The 22,287-nt window shown below is 40.0% G+C and overlaps 2 protein-coding genes across 3 annotated transcripts in view; one reads left to right on the top strand and one right to left on the bottom strand.

Moving 5' to 3' along the window:
* The window catches only part of SPATA5 (spermatogenesis associated 5), a 449,967-nt gene extending 448,831 nt beyond the window's left edge, over positions 1–1,136 (bottom strand). Inside the window, exon 1 of one of the 2 annotated variants that reach the window (XM_037830598.1) lies at positions 902–1,136. In XM_037830598.1, coding sequence (XP_037686526.1) covers positions 902–1,064 — 163 coding nt within the window. In that variant the 5' untranslated portion in view covers positions 1,065–1,136. The remainder of the gene's footprint in view (positions 1–901) is intronic. The other variant, XM_037830599.1, reaches the window with a different exon arrangement.
* Positions 1,137–1,573: 437 nt separating this feature from the next.
* The window catches only part of NUDT6 (nudix hydrolase 6), a 54,633-nt gene continuing 33,919 nt past the window's right edge, over positions 1,574–22,287 (top strand). Inside the window, exons 1-2 of the mRNA XM_037830600.1 lie at positions 1,574–1,851; positions 5,841–6,044. Coding sequence (XP_037686528.1) covers positions 1,614–1,851; positions 5,841–6,044 — 442 coding nt within the window. The 5' untranslated portion in view covers positions 1,574–1,613. The remainder of the gene's footprint in view (positions 1,852–5,840; positions 6,045–22,287) is intronic.

Here is a 22,287-nt window from a genome sequence, read left to right as displayed (position 1 = left end):
ATCTGCTTTGGGGACAGGAATTGGATTTTATTTATCTTTGTATGTCCAATACAAAGAACTATACATAATGAATTATTGTTCATTATATATAGCAGTTGCAAAAAAAAACTCTATGAAATAAATGAAGTAGATGAGTACACAATATTTTTCTTTTCAGCACAAAACCTGCAGAGCATTTATAATGGTCAGGTGGAAGGAGATGAGCCCCCAAAGGAGGCTGTGATGGAGTATAAACTAGGCAAGTTTAATGACACAAAAGTCAACAGTTTCAAGAAAGAGCAAACAAACGTCAAGGGCTGCTGAAACGTCAAAGTAAAGTAAATAATGAAATAATGTCTACTGGATTTATCAACACGGAGACCATCAGTGACCCTGGCAGGAGCAGTTACCATAGAAACAGGCTAAGAAGTAAGCACTGAGGGAGCAGAAACAGAAACGGTTCCTTTAAGAAGTCTGGCGATCAAGGGATGGAGAGGGGGAGAGAGAGAGAGAGAGACAGAGAGAGACAGAGAGAGTAGCTGTGGAAAAGAGACGTGGGGCTTTTGTTTTGACTTAAGATGGAAGAGAAGTGAACATGCTTAAATGTCAATGGGAAGGATCCAGTTGGGAAAGGCTAAATACGCAAGACAGGACAAACTGTCCTCTGATCCCTAAGAGTGAATGAAAACACTATGTTAACTCTAAGACGGTGTTTAGGTTCTGCATTAGGTATCAACAAAAATCTTGCCGCTAGTTTAGTATGGTCCATTTTTCAAAGCTATTACGCACTAAGCCCGCTAGAAAGTTTTACGAACTGACTTTTCAGATAAATCCATTCTCCCAAGTCAAAGCAGCATCGTCTGATCTTCCTTCCTCTCGATTGCGCCCCTCAGCCTCGGGTCTCCCTTCCAGAACCCTTTACCTTTTTCTATGAAGTTGGTCACCACCAAAGTCGTGGCCGCCGCCACGAAGCCTGGCCCAGTAGAAGAAGCCGGGGTCCCGGCAGGAGAGAGAACGGCAGCTGGCGAGGGCGAACCACTTTCCGCGCTTTGGTTCAGCCGCTTTCTACTCTTCTTGGAAGACATGATCAGACTGCAGTGTGGTCAAAGCAGCGGCAAAGCCGGCTCAACGTGCGCTCTTCTCCAGCAGAAAAACTTCCGGGGCAGAAGTCAGCGAGGCACCGCCTTACGCCGTAATCCCCCGAGTGGAGCGCAGAAGGAGGAGAAACGAGCGTCTGTCTTCTCTAGACCCTCTATGTTTGAAGAGATTGCAGAAGTTGTGACTTCTGCGAAAGAAGGCCGATTAGGTGGATAGAGCCACCATGTTTATTGTAGGTTCCTGAAAAACGGGATTTTTTCTTATCTCCGACCGCCTTTCTCAATCCCTAAGCAAATGTCTGTTAAATTAAACTAGCAAAAATATTAAGGGGGTATGAATTCACTCCTCGCCTTTCCGCCAGCTGGACAAATTGCTGAAAAGGGGTAGTGGACAGAACTTCGGGGTCTCTTCGGTATAGCGCTGCAAACTGGTAAGTCGGCTGAGCGAGTGGCACTCTTCTAAAATTTACAGTAGTGACCTCCGCTCCGAAGCGTAGAGGTCTTAGGGACTTAAGGGTACTTGGGGACCACGAGGGGATGCTGCAGCTGCTATGCCGTGGCTGCTGGCGCGGAGTGCTTACTGGGGCCCGTCTCCCAAGGCTCTCGGCGGGGTACTGTGGGACATCTGGCTGGCCGGGCTGCGCGCGGAACTCCCCGGCAGGAGGGGAAGAACTGCGGGGCGAGCCGGACAGGTTCGGGGGAGTCTCGGTGCGCCTGTCGCAGCTCAGCGCGCTGGACCGCCTGGACGTCGCCGCCTTCCAGAGGGGCTTGCAGGGCAAGTGCAGCTGGGGCGAGGGGCTCCCGGGCTCCTGAGCCTTTCTAACGAAGTAACCGCGACCCCTACCCGCGAGTAGCTCTGCATTAGTCCAATAAAGCCCAGAGGGACGGGGAGAGAGCGCCAGTGACCAAAACCCTGCTTTCTTATGCCCTTTGCTGGGAGGTCGCTAAACGGTTGAGTGACTTTTTTGAAGGCTTGGAGTTTGCGATCGGCAGCCCAGTTAATGGTCCTTTTTCTACTGTGTGACTTTTGGCCAATTCTGTAAGCTCTCATTTCCTCACAAATAAAATGGGGTAGTAGGAACTCATGGAGTTGCTGAGGGTTAAGTTGGATATGGATATAAAGCGCTTAGTATGATGCCTGCCACGAATTTAACGCACAGTAAATATTTGTTAATGTTATTACGTTATTAATATTATCATTTACCTATCCTTAGTTGTGCTGGGCACTTTGCCAAGACAAAAATATCTCACATTCTAATATAGGTGGTGTACAACGAGGGGAACAGAGAGGTTCTGAGTGGTCATATTTTTATACAAATCAGGTCAGGATCTGGAGCTTGCTTCTGCTTGTTAAAAAAAAAAAAAGTCTTTTACGATTAACCAGGTTAGGGTAGGTCTTCAGTGAGAAAATTCTCCACTCGCTTTGAACTTTGAGCCCATTGATAAAGCAGACTTGGTGAGGAGCCTTCATTTTGGGAGAAGCCCTGATTTGATGGCAGCCTGGTTTTTATATTGCCCCCAAGGGTCTTATGCTAGGATCCAAGGCATAGCATGGAAATTCTGCTATAGAAAAATCGTGTCACATAATAGGAAAATTCAAATAATCTTTATCATATTGAGCATTATGCTAAGTGAGCATCTATGTAAATATAATCAAGCAAGTTATTTCAGTGTTTAATCATCTTCATTGCTAAAGGACTTGCTACAATTCACTTTCTCTCCTACTTATGAATAATTACTGACAAGCCCACTTAGACTCCAACAATATCATCAGTAAGAGAATCAAACCACTGCTCATCCTCTGATATGAGTACATATATGTGGGTACACACAGGTTTTTACTGCACATACTGATACTTGTCAGTGAACCTAAAGGTGATCAAAACACTGCCCCAGTCACATGGCAAAGCAGAATGCGTGTTTGATTTGGAGTCAACATCCAGGTCCAAGATTCTGACAGGCCATAGGCAAAACACCAGTGAAAATTTTTGTCACTTAGCTTGCTTATGTGAATAATACCAGCCCTAGTTACTTTACTGGATGGATGTAGTAATCAAAGGTAAATTACGTGAAACTAATTTTTAAATGGTGAGGCGCTACATACTTTCTTTGTATTTTAATGTAACAAATTCTATTGCACTTACAAAGTGTCAGACAGTTTTAAGAACTTTACAAATATTAGTTCATTTAACCCTCATAACAACTCTAGGAGGTAGGTACTATTATTATCCCCATTTTATACTTGATGGAACTGAGGCACAAAGAGATTAAGTAACCCCTGGTTCTTAATCACTGTGCTATGCTGCTTCTAAGAGCTACTGTTCTGTTATTGAGTCAAACAAATCTTGACTAAATGGCAGTGTCTCTAAAGAGAATCTTTCTGAGAAGAAAGCCTGCAAGGAAGTCTGAATCTTTTCTTTCTTCTCAAGTAAATTGTACTGATTGTGTATAATGTATTAGCAATAGTTATCATGCACATTTACACATGCAGTCCACTAGTCTATTAGTGATCCTGTTTTCTTATTTACAGCTATAAAATTTAAAAACTGATGGAAGACAGGAAATGTGCTGTTCAGCTTCAAATATTGTATGTCTGCACCTGTGTTGAAACAGCCTTACTATGCCACTGACTAGCTGTGTGACTTTGGGCATGCCAATCATTTAATAAATATGAATTGAGCATCAGTGCCTAATATTGTGCTAACCTGGAGGGTAGCAGATGTGTAAAATATTAAATAGGATTAGAAAAAATAGAGACATCAATAGGCAATATATGATAAGTTCTATTAAGTCATTCAGATATAGTAAGTAGTCCATAAGTTCAGATATGAAAGAACACATGGGCAGTGGTTAGGAAAGATTTTTGTCAAAGAGGTAGGGTATTACTGGACTTTGTGGGATGGATGTGAGCTAAGGGGATGGGGAAGTGGGGGAGGAAAAAGCATTTAAGTTTATTAAAGAAAAAGGAAAGAATAAAAAATAATTCTAAACTTTCAAGCACTGGTGCCAGAAACAAGCAGGCCTGTAAGTGAAGCTATAGGTAAAAGGTTCAGTTTTGAACTTTGAGAACTTTGAAGTGGCAATCTTTGGGAAATGTTTAAGAGCAGCTGGTGAGCAGAGAAGTTGAGTATTCTTGAGGTCAGAACTGGGCAACCATCCTCATGTAAATATTAGCTGAAACAATGGGAGTAGACACGTTCTCCAAGGGAGAAAGTGTAAAGATAAAGGCAGCAAAGCAAATGGCTAAGCTTTTGGAAACTTCACCTTCTTCATTTCATTGAAAGGATTCACTGGGAACTTTTTTGGGTGATTGAAATGTTCTATAACCTTGACTGGAGTGTGCATTTGTCAAGACATAAGATGTGCACTTAAGATTTATACATTTCACTCTGTGTAATTATAGCTCTATTTAGAAAACAAGATTTAAACTGAGGAAAAGAATGAGGTGAGATGGACCTAATCCTATTTTATGCTAAGTCAGATCAAGAAGTCTTTATTAAAGGCCCTTTGTGCCTGTCACTTTGTCAGGCGCATGACTTTCAAAGAGGTAGAGAGTGTGGTCCCTGATAGGGAGGAGCTTATTGCAGAATTGGGGAAGATAAGAGAAGGGAAAGGAAATCAACAGTTAAATAAATATTAAAAGCCTCTGTACACACACATACACCCATACAATTTACAGAATTGTTGGAAAAATTAAGTGAAATGATGGATGGAGTGGAGAAAGTGTTCTGAAAAGTTAAAAAAAAAAAGACTTTAAAACTGTAAGGTATTCATTTCTTCACCCATAAATTGAAGGGGGCTTTCATGTTTTTGAGACCTTAATGAGATAATGTATATAAGTGCTTCAAGTTTAGTAAAAGCTAGGTAAATATTAGCATCTTCTTCCCCTGGTTCATTCTTAGGTAATAAAGAAAGAGAATTTATAGAAGTCAAAAGCAGAAAACCTATCTTTATATTCATCATGGTATTATTTATAATAAAGAAAAGTTAGAAACAATCTAAATGTCCTAGAGGAGATTTATGAGGAAAACTATTCAGTCATTTAAAATATATGTTCATTAAAAGAATTTTAATGACATAGCAAAATGTTTACAATATAATGCAGTGATGCAAACTATATACTGTATAATGTCAATTCCAAAAACGTGTTCATGAAAAAATGTCAAAATATTAAATTTTATTATCTCTGCTTTCTAGTAAAAAGTGAAATCTTGATTTCATTATGTTTCTTTATTTTCATAATTTTCTAGAATTAGCATAAATTATTTTAAAAATACTTAGTGTATATTTTTAACCATCTTGAAATTTATAAACTTAAAAATGATAGACCTTTCATAGAAGAGTAAGTAGAAGTCTGTAACAGCCACTTGTAAAGATTAAAAAGACGTTAAAAAGAATGGTATTAAAATGGTATTTTATTTTAAAATCAATTTATTCATTCTACAACATTGGCTATCTGTTATGCACCAGGCATCACTTTAAGTGATATGGATATAAAGAACAGCACTATACTGACTCTATCCTTAAGGAATCCAATCTGGTGGTAAAATCATATAGCAAGGTGGTAATTACAACAAAAATATGGTAGTTCTACTGGTGATGTGAACAGGACTTGGGGATCCCACCCCAGATAGCTAGCCAGTAAAGGAAATAGATGCTTAAAGATAGCTACCTAGCAGAGGTGACCCTCTGAACTGAGTATAATTTATTCCACTCCTCTCACTGGGAAATATTTACAAATTTTTATTTTCTTCCACATTTTAGCTGCGATACAACAGTGGAGATCAGAAGGTAGAATAGCCGTATGGCTACATATTCCCATACTTCAAAGCCGATTTATTGCCCCTGCCGCTTCTCTGGGCTTCTGCTTTCACCATGCAGAATCGGATTCATCAACACTGACACTGTGGCTGGGAGATGGGCCCAGCAGATTACCAGGATATGCCACACATCAAGTAGGAGTTGCAGGTTAGTTTCAAACTAATGATAATTCAGAATTAACTTTTTAGAGATCCGCCTAATTTCTTGCTTCTTATAGATGCGCAGATAATTTATTCATGTGGAATGAATAGTATCGTCCTTGGGACTATAGTACTTTTAGATGGGTGAAGTTTGCCTTTAAAGTCAGCAGAGGGCAGCCCAGAGAAAAACAAGTTTAGTATTTAGTTTTCCAAAGGATATGTTTAGACATGTTTTACACAGGTATTTGAAATTCACTACTCAATTAGTGGCACTAAATTGGGATCAGGGAATAAATTTATTATGGTAAAAGATATTAGTACTAAAATGTGAATTAGTAAAATAAAAGATTACCTCTAGGTTGAATTTCAGGTAAAGCAAAATAATTTTTCAATGATATGAACATTATTTCTTAAAGATATTTACATTAAATTATTGTACCAAACGGTTGTTTAAAGCAATTCCAATGTATTCTAGAATTTTGGAGTCTCTGATTAGCTACAGAGATATAGAAGAGTTGAGAGACTTCCTTTAGGTCAAGACAGGGATTCTCAAACTTTAGAGAGCGTCAAAGTCACCTGGAGGGCCTGTTAAAACACAGATTGTTGGGCGTTTCTGATTTGGTCGGGCTGGGGTGGGTCCTGAGAATTTGCATTTCTAATAAAAGTCCCCAGGTGGTGCTGCTGCTATGGCTGCTGGTCCCAGGACCCTCACCCTTTGAGATCCAGGGTTAAGAAAATTCTTAGATTTCCAGAAAAACTCAAACGATTAAGGAATCCTCATGCTCTTCAGACTCTTCACCTTTTGCTCCTGATGAACTTCTGTATTCTTTTTCTGCAAACAAAATACCTGCTTGTACTGTCTGATTCCAAAGAGCCCTCAGTAATGATAAGCAGGTCATTTTGTGGGTTTATGTTATTCGTAAATAGTGTCATTATTCTTCGGATCTGAGTCTTAGAAACTCATAATTATCTGTGATTCCTCCCCTGTAATGTGTAATTGGTCCCTGGACTTGCCGTTTCTTCCTTTACAATGTCTCTAACAGCAGTCTTTTCCTTTCTTGTCCATTGCCTACCCTCTTAGTTTAGATCCTTCCAACATTTTCCTCGTCTGAAGCTTCCACCTCCCAACCACTCTCCCTGCCTGTAATTTCTCCCTTATAAATTTTTTTGTACACTATCATCAGATTCCTCTTTGTAAAATCAGATTCCTCTTTGTATTCTCATGCTACTCCTCTGCTTCAAAAACTTTAATGGCTGAACAATGACTCTTTTTTATTTAGCCTCCCCCATTCCCTATACCCACCCTGGTCCCTGGTAACCTGTATTCATAAGTAGCTATAGTTTTTTTGTTTGTTTGTTTTTAAATTTTTATTTTAGTAACATATATACAACTTAGAATTTCCTCGTTTAACCACATTCAAATACATAATTGTGGTGTTAATTAACATTTATAATGTTATGCTACCATCGCCATCCTCCATTACCAAAAGTTTTCAATCATCCCCAACAGCAATTCGGTACCAATTAAGCTTTAATTCCTCCTTCCCTAGACCCTCCACAGCCCATGGTAACCTGTATTCTAGTTTCTGACTATATGAATTTGCTTATTCTAATTATTTCCTGTCAATAATATCATGCAATATTTGTCCTTTTGTGTATGGCTTATTTCACTCCACATGATGTCTTCAAGGTTCATCCATGTTGTTACATGTATCAGAATTTCATTCCTTTTCACAGCTGCAGAATATTCCATTGTATGTATATATCACCTTTGTTTATCCATTCACAGATGGATAGACACTTGGGTTGCTTCTATCTTTTGGCAATTGTGAATAATCCCACTAAGAACATCAGTGTACAAATATACATGTGAGACCCTGCTTAGAATTCTTTGGGTATATACCTAGAAGTAGCATTGCTGGGTCATATGATAATTCTATACTTACCTTTCTGAGGAAACGCCAAACTTTTCCACAGCAGCTGCACCGTTTTACAGTCGCACCAATAGTGAATGAGTGTTCCTATTTCTCCACATCCTCTCCAACACTTGTGGTTTTTCATATTTTAAATAATGCCCATTCTAGTGGGTGTGAAGTCATGGACTATCGTTTTCTTTTCATGTAGCATCTTTGATAAATTGCACAAAACTAAGTATATATTAGGCTTTCAACAAATATCTATCAAATTTTTCTTTAGGAAAAGAAATGCGTTTTAAAAAAAAGTAGTTGAGCAAAATGAAAAGATTCTGTCATGCTAACAGCGTACTGATGAACTGATAGCCAAGGAAATAGAAAATTAGATTCTCTTTGACCCACTTGTCCCTTCAGCAAAAGACAAACAACCCATTCAAAAAATGGGCAAACGACTTGAATAGACATTTTTCCAAAGAAGATAAAAAAATAGACAAAAACACATGAAAAGATGCTCAACATCATTGACCATTAGGGAAATGCAAATCAAAACCACAATGAAATACCAACCTATTAGAAGGGCTAAACTCCAAAACACTGACAGCACCAAATGCTGGCAGGGATGTGAAGGAACAACAACTCTCATTTATTGCTACTGGGAATGCAAAATGGTACAGCCACTTTTGAAGATAGTTTGGCAGTTTCTCACAAAGCTGAACATATTCGTACCGAATGATCCAACAATTATACGCTTAGGCATTTACCCAAATGAGTTGAAAACCTATGTCCAACACAAAAACCTACACACAAATGTTTACAGCAGTTTTATTTGTGATTGCCAAAAATTGGAAGTGACCAAGATGTCCTTCAATTAGTGAATGGATAACCAACGTAGTACATCCATACAGTGAAATGTTATTTGGTAATAGAAAGAAATGAGCTGTCAAGCTATGAAAAGACATAGAGGAACCTTAAATGCATATTTCTAAATGAAAGAAGCTAGTCAGAAAAGGCCACAATACTATATGATTACAACTATATGACATTCTGGAAAAGGCAAAGCTATAGAGACAGTGGTTTCCAGGGGGTTGGGGGGAGGAGTTTAGGGGGACGAATAGGTGGAACACAGGATATTTAGGGCAGTGAAACTATTCTGTGTGATATTATAATGGTGCATATGGGACATTATGCATTTGTCAAAAGCCACAGTCTGTACACTACAAAGAGTGAACCATGATGTAAACTGTGGACTTTGTCAATTATAAGAAATGTACCCCACAGTACTGGAAAATGTTAAGAATAGAAGAAGCTGGAGAAGGGGGAGAGGGTAGAGGAGTATATCGGAGCTCTCTGTACCTTCTGCTCAGTTTTTCTGTAAACCTAAAACTGTTCTAAAAAAATAAAGAATATTAACTTAAAAAACTTGTAGTAAATTTGACCTAAAACAAATGAAAATAGTAATACATATTAATTAATAACTTAATACTTTTGTCTTCATATAATTTACAAGAATTTTTTAAGGTAGTTTGCATATCTGAAGTCTTTTAAAGGAGCTGTTTATGGATGTCTAATACTGTCTTCTCTGTCCCTGTTCTCACTCCTCCGTAGCAAGTAGAGACATTTGGAAACTTTTCCATTCAGCTTTATTTCAAAAGACTCTATTTGATAATTTGGTGACAGCTTCCCTTTATTGGAAAATCGTATAGGTAATTACAAATTTCTTGGCACAGACTTTTAAATTAGAATATCCAGTTATTACTACAGAATTGGTAATATAACCCTAAAGAGTGTCCTGTGAAGGACCTGTTTAAAATTAAGTACTATATTGTGTGTTACAGTTTAGAAATACCATAGGAATTTAGGGAATGGGAGAGTCAAAACTTGACCAGAGTTTTGAAGAAGAACTAGGATTTGATGTGGCTATGGGCTAGGGACCAGGTTAGGTAGGAAATTGTTCTGGAAAGGTGCAGAGTTTGTTAGGTGACAAGAAATTAGTTTACATTTGTTATTATAAACAATAGAAGGTAGGTGTGGCTGGAATGGAGCTAGCTATGGCTTTTGTACAGTTCTTCAAACAGCAAACTTGTGTCTTCCTCAGGGCGCTTACACATGCTGACTCTTCTTCCTGCAGTGCTCTTCCCCTGGGCTTTGTTTTTCTAGCTTTTAGGTTTCAGCTCAGATATCTATTTCTCAGAAAAGTTCTTACCTCCTGTCTAAAATAATGTCCTCCTGCACACAATCCCACCGTTCTTTGTCCCTTTAATACAGCTCTATTTTTCTTTATGGTACTTACCACAATCTGGAATAATATCATATCATGTACTTAATCTTCCCCATGATAAAATAAACTCCACAAACGCAGGTATTTTATCTGTTTTGTTCACTACTATATCCTCAGCCTAAAGAGAGTACCTGGAATAAAGTCATTAGATATTCAATAGGTATTTCTTGAATGAATGCCTGTTTGGATACATCTTCAAGTGGAAACATCAGCCCTCTGAGAGAGCAGTTGTAGTGTTGAGAAAGGGGCAGTGTTGCACAGTGTCACCACTGCACGATGAGAAGAGCGCCTGCTCGAAAGTCAGACAGACTGGCTGTCGGTCCCAGGTCTGCCACGGAGGGCTGTGTGAACTTGGGCACTCACAGTGACACCATGCACAGGATTCTTGTGAAGCGTACCTGAGACCAGGCACACTAATCACTTAGCACAATGCTAGACTAATCGTAATAATATAATAATAACCTCTGCTTAATCCCTCATCTCCTTGTGACCAGCAGGGGTGGCTCACATTGTGCTTCAGTGGTACTGGTTTTGTCTTCAGGATAAATATTTTGCTCAAGTTTATAGTGAATTCATTAGGGAAAAGTTCAGTGTGAGTAATCACGGAATAATAAAATTTAAGAGTAGGTTTCCTTGGCATTTCCTCGTCATTCTTTCCTTTGTAAAGTCCAATTCGATTATTGTTTACATTTCTAAACGAGGTCAACATTATTGTTAATTATATCTCAGTGGTTTTCCTTCTTGCTTTAAAATACTAAAGTGCGTTGTTTCATTTCCTAGAAAATTGCTTTCCTTATGCTACACAATCCTATCCCCTTTTTATGTTTTAACTCTACATAGCATTTGTCACCTTCTAATGTTCTGTGTAGTTTATTTTTTATCTATTTTTTCGTCACCCCCCAACACACACCCCAGAATGTGAGCCCCATAAGGACAGGCAGTTTATTTGTTTTGTTTACTGCTATATTCCTACCGCATAGAAAATTACCTGGCACATAATAGGAACTCAATATATTATAAATAAGGCCTATATATTATATATAGGAGCAGAATTGATACTGAAAGAATGGGTAAATATGTAGGAAATATCTTTTAAAAATATCTTTTAACATTATATAAATACAAATATTTTCAAATTATAGTATTTAAAGAACCTAATATGGATCATTTAATTGTCATTTGTATTTCTGACACAGGATCGCCCAAAGGGAAATATAAAGAACAGTGACTATCTTATTTGTTTTGAGTACCGAAAATCTAGTAAAATGCCTAATGTGCTGGGTATAATGTGTATGAGGAATGAATAAATGAAAGAAACAGACTGGAACTTAAGGCATATATAGAAGTATTCCAATGTAATATATTAGTTATAAAGTTGTAAAGGTACATAGTAAGGAAATTTAAACAACTTCAAGGAGATCTTGAACTGAATTATTGAAAGATGTTTAGGATTTTGATTGTAGTGTTCCATGCATAGTGATTCAAGGAATAAAAATGAGAATGGAATAATCATTTATTTAATAATTTTTTTTTATCTTTTTAAAACTTTTTTTTAATTAGGGGACTTGTAGGTTTACAGAAAAACCATGCATAAGATACAGAGTTACCATATACCACCTGTTTTGGTTTGCTAATGCTGCCATTATGCAAAATACCAGAAATGGATTGGCTTTTATAAAGGGGGTTTATCAGGTTCCAAATTTACAGTTCTAAGGCCATAGAAGTGTCCAGACTAAGGCACCAACAAGATGATACCTTCACTGAAGAACAGCCGATGGCATCCAGAACACCTCTGTTAGCTGGGAAGACACGTGGCTGGCATCTTCTGGTCCTTTGCTCCCAGATTGTGTTTCGAAATGGCTTTCTCCAAAATGTCTCTGGGCTTCTGTCTTTGCTCCTCTCTCTCAGCTCCTGTGCGTTCTTGTTTCTTTCTCCCAGGGCATTTCTCTCTGAGCATCTGGGGTTCCTCTCTTAGCTTCTCCAGGGCAAACTCTGAGCTTCATCTCTTAGCTTAGCATCTCCGAACATCTTTCTGTCTGCATCTCCAGGCGTCTCCAAGCGTCAGCATCTGTGTCAGCTCTTGAGCTCTCTTGAATACTCCATCTCTTAAATACTCCTGTGAACTAATCAAGATCCACCCTGAATGGGCGGGGTCCACACCTCCATGGAAATAATTCAATCAAAGGTCTTGCCCACAGTTGGTTGAGTAACATTCAATGGAAACACTCAATCAAAAATTCCACCCAACAAGATTGGATTAAAAGATCATGGCTCTTCTGGGGTCTATAACAGTTTCAAACTAGCATGCCACCCTATTATTAACACCTTGCATTAGTGTGGTACATTTGTTACAATTCATGAAAGAACATTTTTATAGTTGTACTATTAATTATAGTCCATCATTTACAATAGGGTTCACTGTTTGTGTTGTATGGTCCCATGTTTGTTTGTTTTAATTTTTATTCAATAACATATATACAACCTAAAATTTCCCCTTTAACCACATTCAAACATTCAAATATATAATTTAGTGTTGTTAATTATCTTCACAATGTTGTGCTATCGTCACCACCATCCGTAATTTAACATCCTAAATCTAAAACAATCATATTTGACTTAATATCAACTTATATTCAATAGGATACACATATATTGTTCTTATACCCTTCCATCCTCCCACCTTTTTATATCTTTGTACATTGTCTGTCCAAATCCATCAATTTATCATACTTTTTATGCATTTGCATTTTAGCACCTATGTAAAGCAAGAAGTTGGTTTACATTAACAAACAATGCAATAGTAATGGCATTCATAATTACCTATATAGTTACCTTTGCCTGAAATCTTTATTTCTTTTTTTTTATCATCATTTTATTGAGATATATTCACATACCACGCAGTCTTACAAAACAAATCGTACTTTCGATTGTTTACAGTACCATTACATAGTTGTACATTCATCACCTAAATCAATCCCTGACACCTTCATTAGCACACACACAAAAATAACAAGAATAATAATTAGAGTGAAAAAGAGCAATTGAAGTAAAAAAGAACACTGGGTACCTTTGTCTGTTTGTTTCCTTCCCCTATTTTTCTACTCATCCATCCATAAACTAGACAAAGTGGAGTGTGGTCCTTATGGCTTTCCCAATCCCATTGACACCCCTCATAAGCTACATTTTTATACAACTGTCTTTGAGATTCATGGGTTCTGGGTTGTAGTTTGATAGTTTCAGGTATCCACCACCAGCTACCCCAATTCTTTAGAACCTAAAAAGGGTTGTCTAAAGTGTGCGTAAGAGTGCCCACCAGAGTGACCTCTCGGCTCGTTTTGGAATCTCTCTGCCACTGAAGCTTATTTCATTTCCTTTCACATCCCCCTTTTGGTCAAGAAGATGTTCTCCGTCCCACGATGCCGGGTCTACATTCCTCCCCGGGAGTCATATTCCACGTTGCCAGGGAGATTCACTCCCCTGGGTGTCTGATCCCACGTAGGGGGGAGGGCAGTGTGAAATCTTTATTTCTTTATGCCACTTTGATCCACTGTCTAATGTCCTTTCCTTTCAGTCTGAAGAACTTCCTTTAGCATTCCTTTTTGGGAAGGTCTAATGGTGACAAATTCCCTCAGCTTTTTTTATCTGCTGTACCGGCTTGTATGTATTATGTCCCCCAGAAAACGCCATGTTCTTTGATACAGTCTTGTGTGGGCAAATGTATTAATGTGGATTAGATTGGAATTCTTTGAATGAGTATTTCCATGGAGATGTGACTCAACCAACTGTGAGTGAAACGTTTGATTGGATAATTTCCATGGAGGTGTTACCCTGCCCATTCAGGATGGGTGTTAATTGGATCACCCAGAAGCTACAGCCCCACATGAGGATTTAACCAAAAATGGAACCCAGCCACCACTGCAGTACAAGCCAAGATGGGAGATGGAGTTATCCAGAAAGGGATTTATGGAAACTCCTTTTGTCTGATGGTTTTGACCCGTGTACTTCATGCCAAGCCAACAAGATTTTTGCAAGATCTGTTTAGACAGAGACACTGCTGGTCTGGACTGGAGAAGGGACAAATTGAAGGAAATATTTCTTCAAAGACAGAGCCATAGAGATTGAGGACTGGAGTCAAGCGGTCTCGGGCTGGGAGAGTGGAGCAGCCCATGCATATGGAAAGGGTGAGTTTGCCCCGGAGGCAGAGCCCGGGTCTTCCACCGCCTCAATGCTCAGGAAGAGTGCTACCACCCCATGCCCCAAAGAGGGTAGAGCACATTCCCTGGAGGTTGGGGAGAGCCTGGCCACCACCTCACTGTTCAGAGAGGGGAGAGTCTTTGCCCCAGAAAAGCAGAGTCCAGGTGGCATCCCAGTGTTTGAGAAGGGTGGGGTCGAAAATAAGGTGGTCTCCTCAATGTGTGGATATGTTGGTGCACTCACCCCAGCGTTTGTAGAGAAAAAGGCTGCCGTGTAAGCCTTTGAAAAGGATTGAACTGCCACTCTCTCAAGCCCCAAGGATACAACATCACTCTGTAAATGACTCTCAGACTTTGAAATCTAATGACATTTGCCCTGCAGGTTTTAGGAACTGTTTTGGTCCCTTGAACCCTGTTTTCTTTTCAATTTCTCCTTATGGCAATAGGAATGTTTATCCTATGAATGTCCCTCCTTTGTATATTGGAAACAGATAACTTGTTCTAAGTTTCATAGGTCCACAGCTAAAAGGGGAATTATGCCTTTGGACAGACCACTCCTGTAACTGATTTTAATGGGATCTTGTACTTAACTATTATACTGAAATGATTTAAGTTCTGTGATATTGTAATGGGATGTTTATATTTTATATATGGAAAGAAAATGTTTTTCTAGGGTCCAGGAGGTGGAATGTGTGAAAGAAGGGAGCCAACTCTGTCCCTCTGTTACTGTAAGAAGTTTTTTATTGGCTTTTTAGCACAGGATTATATAGCATAAGCATTCTTTGGGCTACGTAATTGTTTTTCCTGTTTCCCCAGGCAACCGCATTTGTTCTAAAATCACAAGACTAGCATGTTTACAATCTTTGGGTGCAAGCTGGAAGACAATAGTAATCTCAGGGAACGATCTCTTCTGAACCAGGTGGGAAAGCAGGGGCATGGAAGGAGCCCAGCATCATTCTCTAACTTAACTGACTGCCGTCAGGTGCACAACGCCTCCCTCGGTGCCTGCCTTCAGGCACACAATGCTTTGGCCTTCTCCTAACCTGGTGCCTGCCTTCAGGCATCCAATGCTTAGGGAGCGGCCTCCCTGAATAACTTGCCAAGCCAGGGAAACTTCCGTGCCTCCACAGGAATGTACCGATATTTATTATGTCCCCCCAAAACACCATGTTCTTTGATGCAGTCTTGTGTGGGCAAAAGTATTAGTGTTGATTAGATTGGAATTCTTTGAGTATTTCCATGGAGATGTGACTCAGTCAACTGTGAGTGAAACACTGGATGATTTCCGTGAAGGTGTTACCCCGCCCATTCACAGTGGGTGTTAGTTGGATCACTGGAGTCCTATGAAGGAATTCACAGACAGAGCAACTCAGAGCAACTGAGAGTGACATTTTGAAGAGGAGCTGCAGCCAAGATAGACATTTTGGAGAACACCATTTTGAAACACAACCTGGGAGCAAGCAGACACCAGCCAAGTGCCTTCTGAGCTAACAGTTTTCCGGATGCCAATGGCCATCCTCCAGTGAAGGTACCCTATTTTGATGCCTTATTGTGGACATTTTATGGCCTTAAGACTATAACTTTGTAACTGAATAAACCCCTTTTATAAAAGCCAATCCATTTCTGGTGTGTTGCTTAACAGCAGCATTAGCAAACCACAGCATCTGGGGATGTCTTAATTGCTCCCTCATTTTTTTTTAAATGCAACTTTTACTGAGTTATAGTCACACACCATAAAATCCATCCAAAGTATACAATCAGTGGCTCCCAGTATCATCACATAGTTGTGCAATCATCACCACAATCAATTTTAGGACATTTTCATTACTCTATGAATAATAAGAAGAAGAAGAAGAAAAAATGAAAATATAAAAGAGAACCCAAAACATCCCATACCCCTTATCCCCCCCACCATTGCTTTCCCCCCATATTGGTGTGGTACATTTGTTACTGTTGATGAAAGAATATTAAGATAACAATACAAAACCCATACACAGAACTCCAGCATACCCCAAACCCCCTCCCCCGATACCCCGAGCCACCAATTTTAACATCCTATCACACCATCATTTCTTTCTTTCCCTCCCTCCCTCCCTATCATCCATCATCCATTGCTCTGTCTTCTGAACATAAGAGAGCTAGCTGCACACATCCTTGAACATTAACTATAATTCACATCTACAATTCCCACGAACAAGAACATTCTTTTATGCAATCCCATTAAGAGCAGCTAAGAAGTTCAAGAAATTCAACATTGATACAAAGCTTACATTCTATATTTCCTTTTTTTTCTTTTCTTATGTCCCAGCTGTGTCCCTTTGAGCCTCCTCTCCTCCATCCTCAAATCCCATCCAGGATCATCCTTGGCATTTAATTGTCATTGCCTATTTAGACTTTTTCTTTTTTTTTTTTTTTCAATTGTGGAAACATATATACAGCCTAAATCTTCCCATTCCAACCCCTCCCTAGCATTCCATTAGTGGGATTAATCACATTTAGAATGTTGTAAAGTTTTTTTCCACCATCCATTACTAGAAATTTCCGTTCACCCCAAACAGCAACTCTACACTCATTTCTTAACTCCCCATTGCCCCTTCCCCCACTTCTAGTAACCCATACTCTACTTTTCATCTCTATGGTCATATTCTCTGATAATTTCTTTGTGTTTACCGTGGGGCTTAAATTTAACCTCTTAAATCTATAATAACCTTGTTTTTCTTTGATACCAATTAACTTCAATAGGACACATAAACTATGTTCCTATACTCCTCCATTCCCCCACCTTTATGTAGTTCTTGTCAAAAATTACATATTTTACATTGAGTCCAAAACCACTGATTTATCATTAGAGTTTATGTATTTTATATCCTGTACGAAGTAAATAGTGGAGTTACAAATCAAAAATTATTGACTCCTATTTGTATTCCATTGTGGTCAGAGAATGTGCTTTGAATATATTCAATTTTTTTTTTTAATTTATTGAGGCTTGTTTTATGTCCCAGCATATGGTCTATTCTGGAGAAAGATCCATGATCACTAGAGAAGAATGTGTGTCTTGGTGATTTGGAATGTAAGGTTCTATATATTTCTGTTAAATTTCTCTATATCTCATTCTCCTTTCTTTGTTTCTCTGTCAGTAGGGCTCCCTTTAGTATCTGAAGTACGGCAGGTCTTTTATTAGCAAAATCTCTCAGCATTTGTTTCTCTGTGAAAAATTTAAGCTCTCCCTCAAATTTGAAGGAGAGTTTTGCTGGATAAAGTATTCTTGGTTGGAAATTTTTCTCTCTCAGAATTTTAAACATGTCATGCCACTTCCTTTTCGCCTCCATGGTGGCCACTGAGTAGTCGCTACTTAGTCTTATGTTGTTTCCTTTGTATGTGGTGAATTGCTTTTCTCTTGCTGCTTTCACAACTTGCTCCTTGTCTTCAGTATTTGACAATCTGATCAGAATATGTCTTGGAGTGGGTTTATTTGGATTTATTCTATTTGGAGTTCGCTGAGCATTTATGCTTTGTGTATTTATATTGTGTAGAAGGTTTGGGAAGTTTTCCCCAACAATTTCTTTGAATACTCTTTCTCGACCTTTACCCTTCTCTTCCCCTTCTGGGACACCAATGAGTCTTAAATTTGGACATTTTATTTTATCTATCATATCCCTGATATCCATTTCAATTTTTTCGATTTTTTTCCCCATTCTTTTGTTCTTTCATTTTCCGTTCCGTGGTCCTCAAGGATGCTGAGTCATTGTTCAACTTCCTCTAATCTTGTATTATGAGTATCCAGAGTCTTTTTAATTTGGCCAACAGTTTCTTTTATTTCCATAAGACGTTCTATTTTTTTTATTTACTCTTGCAATTTCTTCTTTATGCTCTGCTAGGGTCTTCTTTATGTCCTTTATATTCTGTGCCATGCTCTTCTTCATGTCCTTTATGTTCTGTGCCATGCTCTCGTTGTTTGATTTTAGCTCTTTAATTGTGCCAAATAATGTGTCTCTTCTGATCTTTTGATTTGGGTGTTTGGGTTTGGGTTCTCCATATCGTCTGGTTTTATCATATGCTTTAAGATTTTCTGTTGTTTTTGGCCTCTTGGCATTTGCTTTACTTGATAGGGTTCTTTCTGAATATAAGAAATACCGATCTCTAATTTGTCAGGTCTACAGCTTGGTGGCGTATACTTTCTCTGACTAACCAGCAGATGGCGTCCGCGAGTCACCTATTCCCCTCAAGTCAGTTCTCCCCAACTTTGTCTTTGTGGTGAGTGGGGATCTGATTCTTGTGGGGTTCAATTGCTGCACTATGTTTGGGTGTCCTATTGGTGCTGTCCGCCCTGAATGTGGGTATGTGGGTGGTTAGGGAGGCAGGACAGCTTTAATAATCAAACCTCCCAGGTGTTCCTGGAGACTTAAGGCTGTTGCAAGAGTCTAAGCCTTCATTTCAGTCTTGCCACAGATTGTCTCTGCCACTGACCCACGAGTCCTTGGTATTGGCATAGGGTCCCTGGGATTTCTCAGCGGATCCCCCTTCCCAGCCGCACTCTTCCAGGACCTCTGCTGAGGGAAGGCTGTGCCACATCACAAGTGCATGCGGCCTCCAGGGAAGCCCTGGGCCTCTGGGCCATACAGGGGTGTTCCCAGCCTGGTTTAAAGATGGTTGAATGGGGTGTGTTAATTTCCCCCTTTTCGCACAGCTCCGCCTTCTCAGCTCCAGGACAATTAGCTGTGGGTGCACTAAAGGCCACTGTCCATGGCCGATATTGTGGCGTGTGCACAATGCTGTGGGAAACACTCTTGGTGCAGCTCTGGGCTATGGCTCCGTCCCCAGGCAGGAGTGTCTCCAGCCTGCCAGGGAGATGGCTGCAAGGGGCATGGTTTTTTTCTCCTTTTTGCTCCCCTCTGTACCCTGGGCCCAAGACAATCAGCAGCGGGTGTAGGAAGAGCTATCATCCATGCCAGACACCGAGGCGTTGGCTACAGCCTGCTCCTGCCGTGCTTCACTGCGCAGTTCTCACTGCCGTATCTGCAGCCGCTCCCGGGTTTTTTTTGTTTTGTTTTGTATTTAAAAAAGAACTAATGGGGGCGGGGCAAGATGGCAGACTGGTGAGCTGTATCTTTTAGTTACTCCTCCAGGAAAGTTGGTAGAAAGCCAGGAACTGCGTGGACTGGACACGACAGAGCAATCTGACATTGGGCATACTTCATACAACACTCATGAAAACGTGGAACTGCTGAGATCAGCGAAATCTGTAAGTTTCTGTGGCCAGGGGACCCGCGCCCCTCCCTGCCAGGCTCAGTCCCGGGGGAGGAGGGGCTGTCAGCTCCGGGAAGGAGAAGGGAGAACTGCAGTGGCAGCCCTTATCGGAAACTCATTCTACTGATCCAAACTCCAACCATAGATAGACTGACACCAGACACCAGAGACTCTGAGAGCAGCCAGCCCAGCAGAGAGGAGACAGGCATAGAAAAAAAAAAAACACGAAAAACTCCAAAATAAAAGCGGAGGATTTTTGGAGTTCTGGTGAACATAGAAAGGGGAAGGGCCCTGAGGCGCATATGCAAATCCCGAAGAAAAGCTGATCTCTCTGCCCTGTGGACCTTTCCTTAATGGCCCTGGTTGCTTTGTCTATTAGCATTTCAATAACCCATTAGATCTCTGAGAAGGGCCCTTTTTTTTATTTTTTTAATCCTTTTTTCTTTTTCTAAAACAATTACTCTAAGAAGCCCAATACAGAAAGCTTCAAAGACTTGCTATTTGGGCAGGTCAAGTCAAGAGCAGAACTAACAGAGCTCTGAGACAAAACGCAATAATCCAGTGGCTGAGAAAATTCACTAAACACCACAACTTCCCAAGAAAAGGGGGGTGTCCGCTCACAGCCATCATCCTGGTGGACAGGAAATGTCCCAGAGTTGGGAAGGTAGAGCAGTGTGAATTAACAAAGCCCCATTCAGCCATCATTTCAGCAGACTGGGAGCCTCCCTACACAGCCCAGCAGCCCAGAACTGCCCTGGGGGGATGGCACTCACCTGTGACATAGCACAGTCATCCCTCAACAGAGGACCCGGGGTGCACAGCCTGGAAGAGGGGCCCACTTGCAAGTCTCAGGAGCCATACGCCAATACCAAGGACTTGTGGGTCAGTGGCAGAGACAAACTGTGGCAGGACTGAACTGAAGGATTAGACTATTGCAGCAGCTTTAAAACTCTAGGATCACCAGGGAGATTTGATTGTTAGAGCCACCCCCCCTCCCTTACTGCCCAGAAGCACGCCCCATATACAGGGCAGGCAACACCAACTACACACGCAAGCTTGGTACACCAATTGGACCCCACAAGACTCACTCCCCGACTCACCAAAAAGGCTAAACAGGGGAGAACTGGCTTGTGGAGAACAGGTGGCTCGTGGGCGCGACCTGCTGGTTAGTTAGAGAAAGTGTACTCCACGAAGCTGTAGATCTGATAAATTAGAGATAAGGACTTCAATTGGTCTACAAATCCTAAAAGAACCCTATCAAGTTCAGCAAATGCCACGAGGCCGAAAACAACAGAAAATTATAAAGCATATGAAAAAAACAGACGATATGGATAACCCAAGCCCAAGCACCCAAATCAAAAGATCAGAAGAGACACAGCACCTAGAGCAGCTACTCAAAGAACTAAAGATGAACAATGAGACCATAGTACGGGAGACAAAGGAAATCAAGAAGACCCTAGAAGAGCATAAAGAAGACATTGCGAGACTAAATAAAAAAATGGATGACCTTATGGAAATTAAAGAAACTGTTGACCAAATTAAAAAGATTCTGGACACTCATAGTACAAGACTAGAGGAAGTTGAACAACGAATCAGTGACCTGCATGATGACAGAATGGAAAATGAAAGCACAAAAGAAAGAATGGGGAAAAAAATTGAAAAAATCGAAATGGACCTCAGGGATATGATAGATAATATGAAACGTCCGAATATAAGACTCATTGGTGTCCCAGAAGGGGAAGAAAAGGGTAAAGGTCTAGGAAGAGTATTCAAAGAAATTGTTGGGGAAAACTTCCCAAATCTTCTAAACAACATAAATACACAAATCATAAATGCTCAGCAAACTCCAAATAAAATAAATCCAAATAAACCCACTCCGAGACATATTCTGATCACACTGTCAAACACAGAAGAGAAGGAGCAAGTTCTCAAAGCAGCAACAGAAAAGCAATTCACCACATACAAAGGAAACAGCATAAGAATAAGTAGTGACTACTCAGCAGCCACCATGGAGGCGAGAAGGCAGTGGCACGATATATTTAAAATTCTGAGTGAGAAAAATTTCCAGCCAAGAATACTTTATCCAGCAAAGCTCTCCTTCAAATTTGAGGGAGAGCTTAAATTTTTCACAGACAAACAAATGCTGAGAGAATTTGCTAACAAGAGACCTGCCCTACTGGAGACACTAAAGGGAGCCCTACAGACAGAGAAACAAAGAAAGGACAGAGAGACTTGGAGAAAGGTTCAGTACTAAAGAGATTCGGTATGGGTACAATAAAGGATATTAATAGACAGAGGGGAAAAATATGACAAACATAAACCAAAGGATAAGATGGCTGATTCAAGAAATGCCTTCACGGTTATAACGTTGAATGTAAATGGATTAAACTCCCCAATTAAAAGATATAGATTCACAGAATGGATCAAAAAAAATGAGCCATCAGTATGTTTCATACAAGAGACTCATCTTAGACACAGGGACACAAAGAAACTGAAAATGAAAGGATGGAAGAAAATATTTCATGCAAGCTACAGCCAAAAGAAAGCAGGTGTAGCAATATTAATCTCAGATAAAATAGACTTCAAATGCAGGGATGTTTTGAGAGACAACGAAGGCCA

The sequence above is a fragment of the Choloepus didactylus genome, chromosome 3 (genome assembly GCF_015220235.1).
Source record: "Choloepus didactylus isolate mChoDid1 chromosome 3, mChoDid1.pri, whole genome shotgun sequence".
Classification (NCBI taxonomy): Eukaryota; Metazoa; Chordata; class Mammalia; order Pilosa; family Megalonychidae; genus Choloepus; species Choloepus didactylus.
This window is presented reverse-complemented; position numbering and strand designations above follow the sequence as displayed.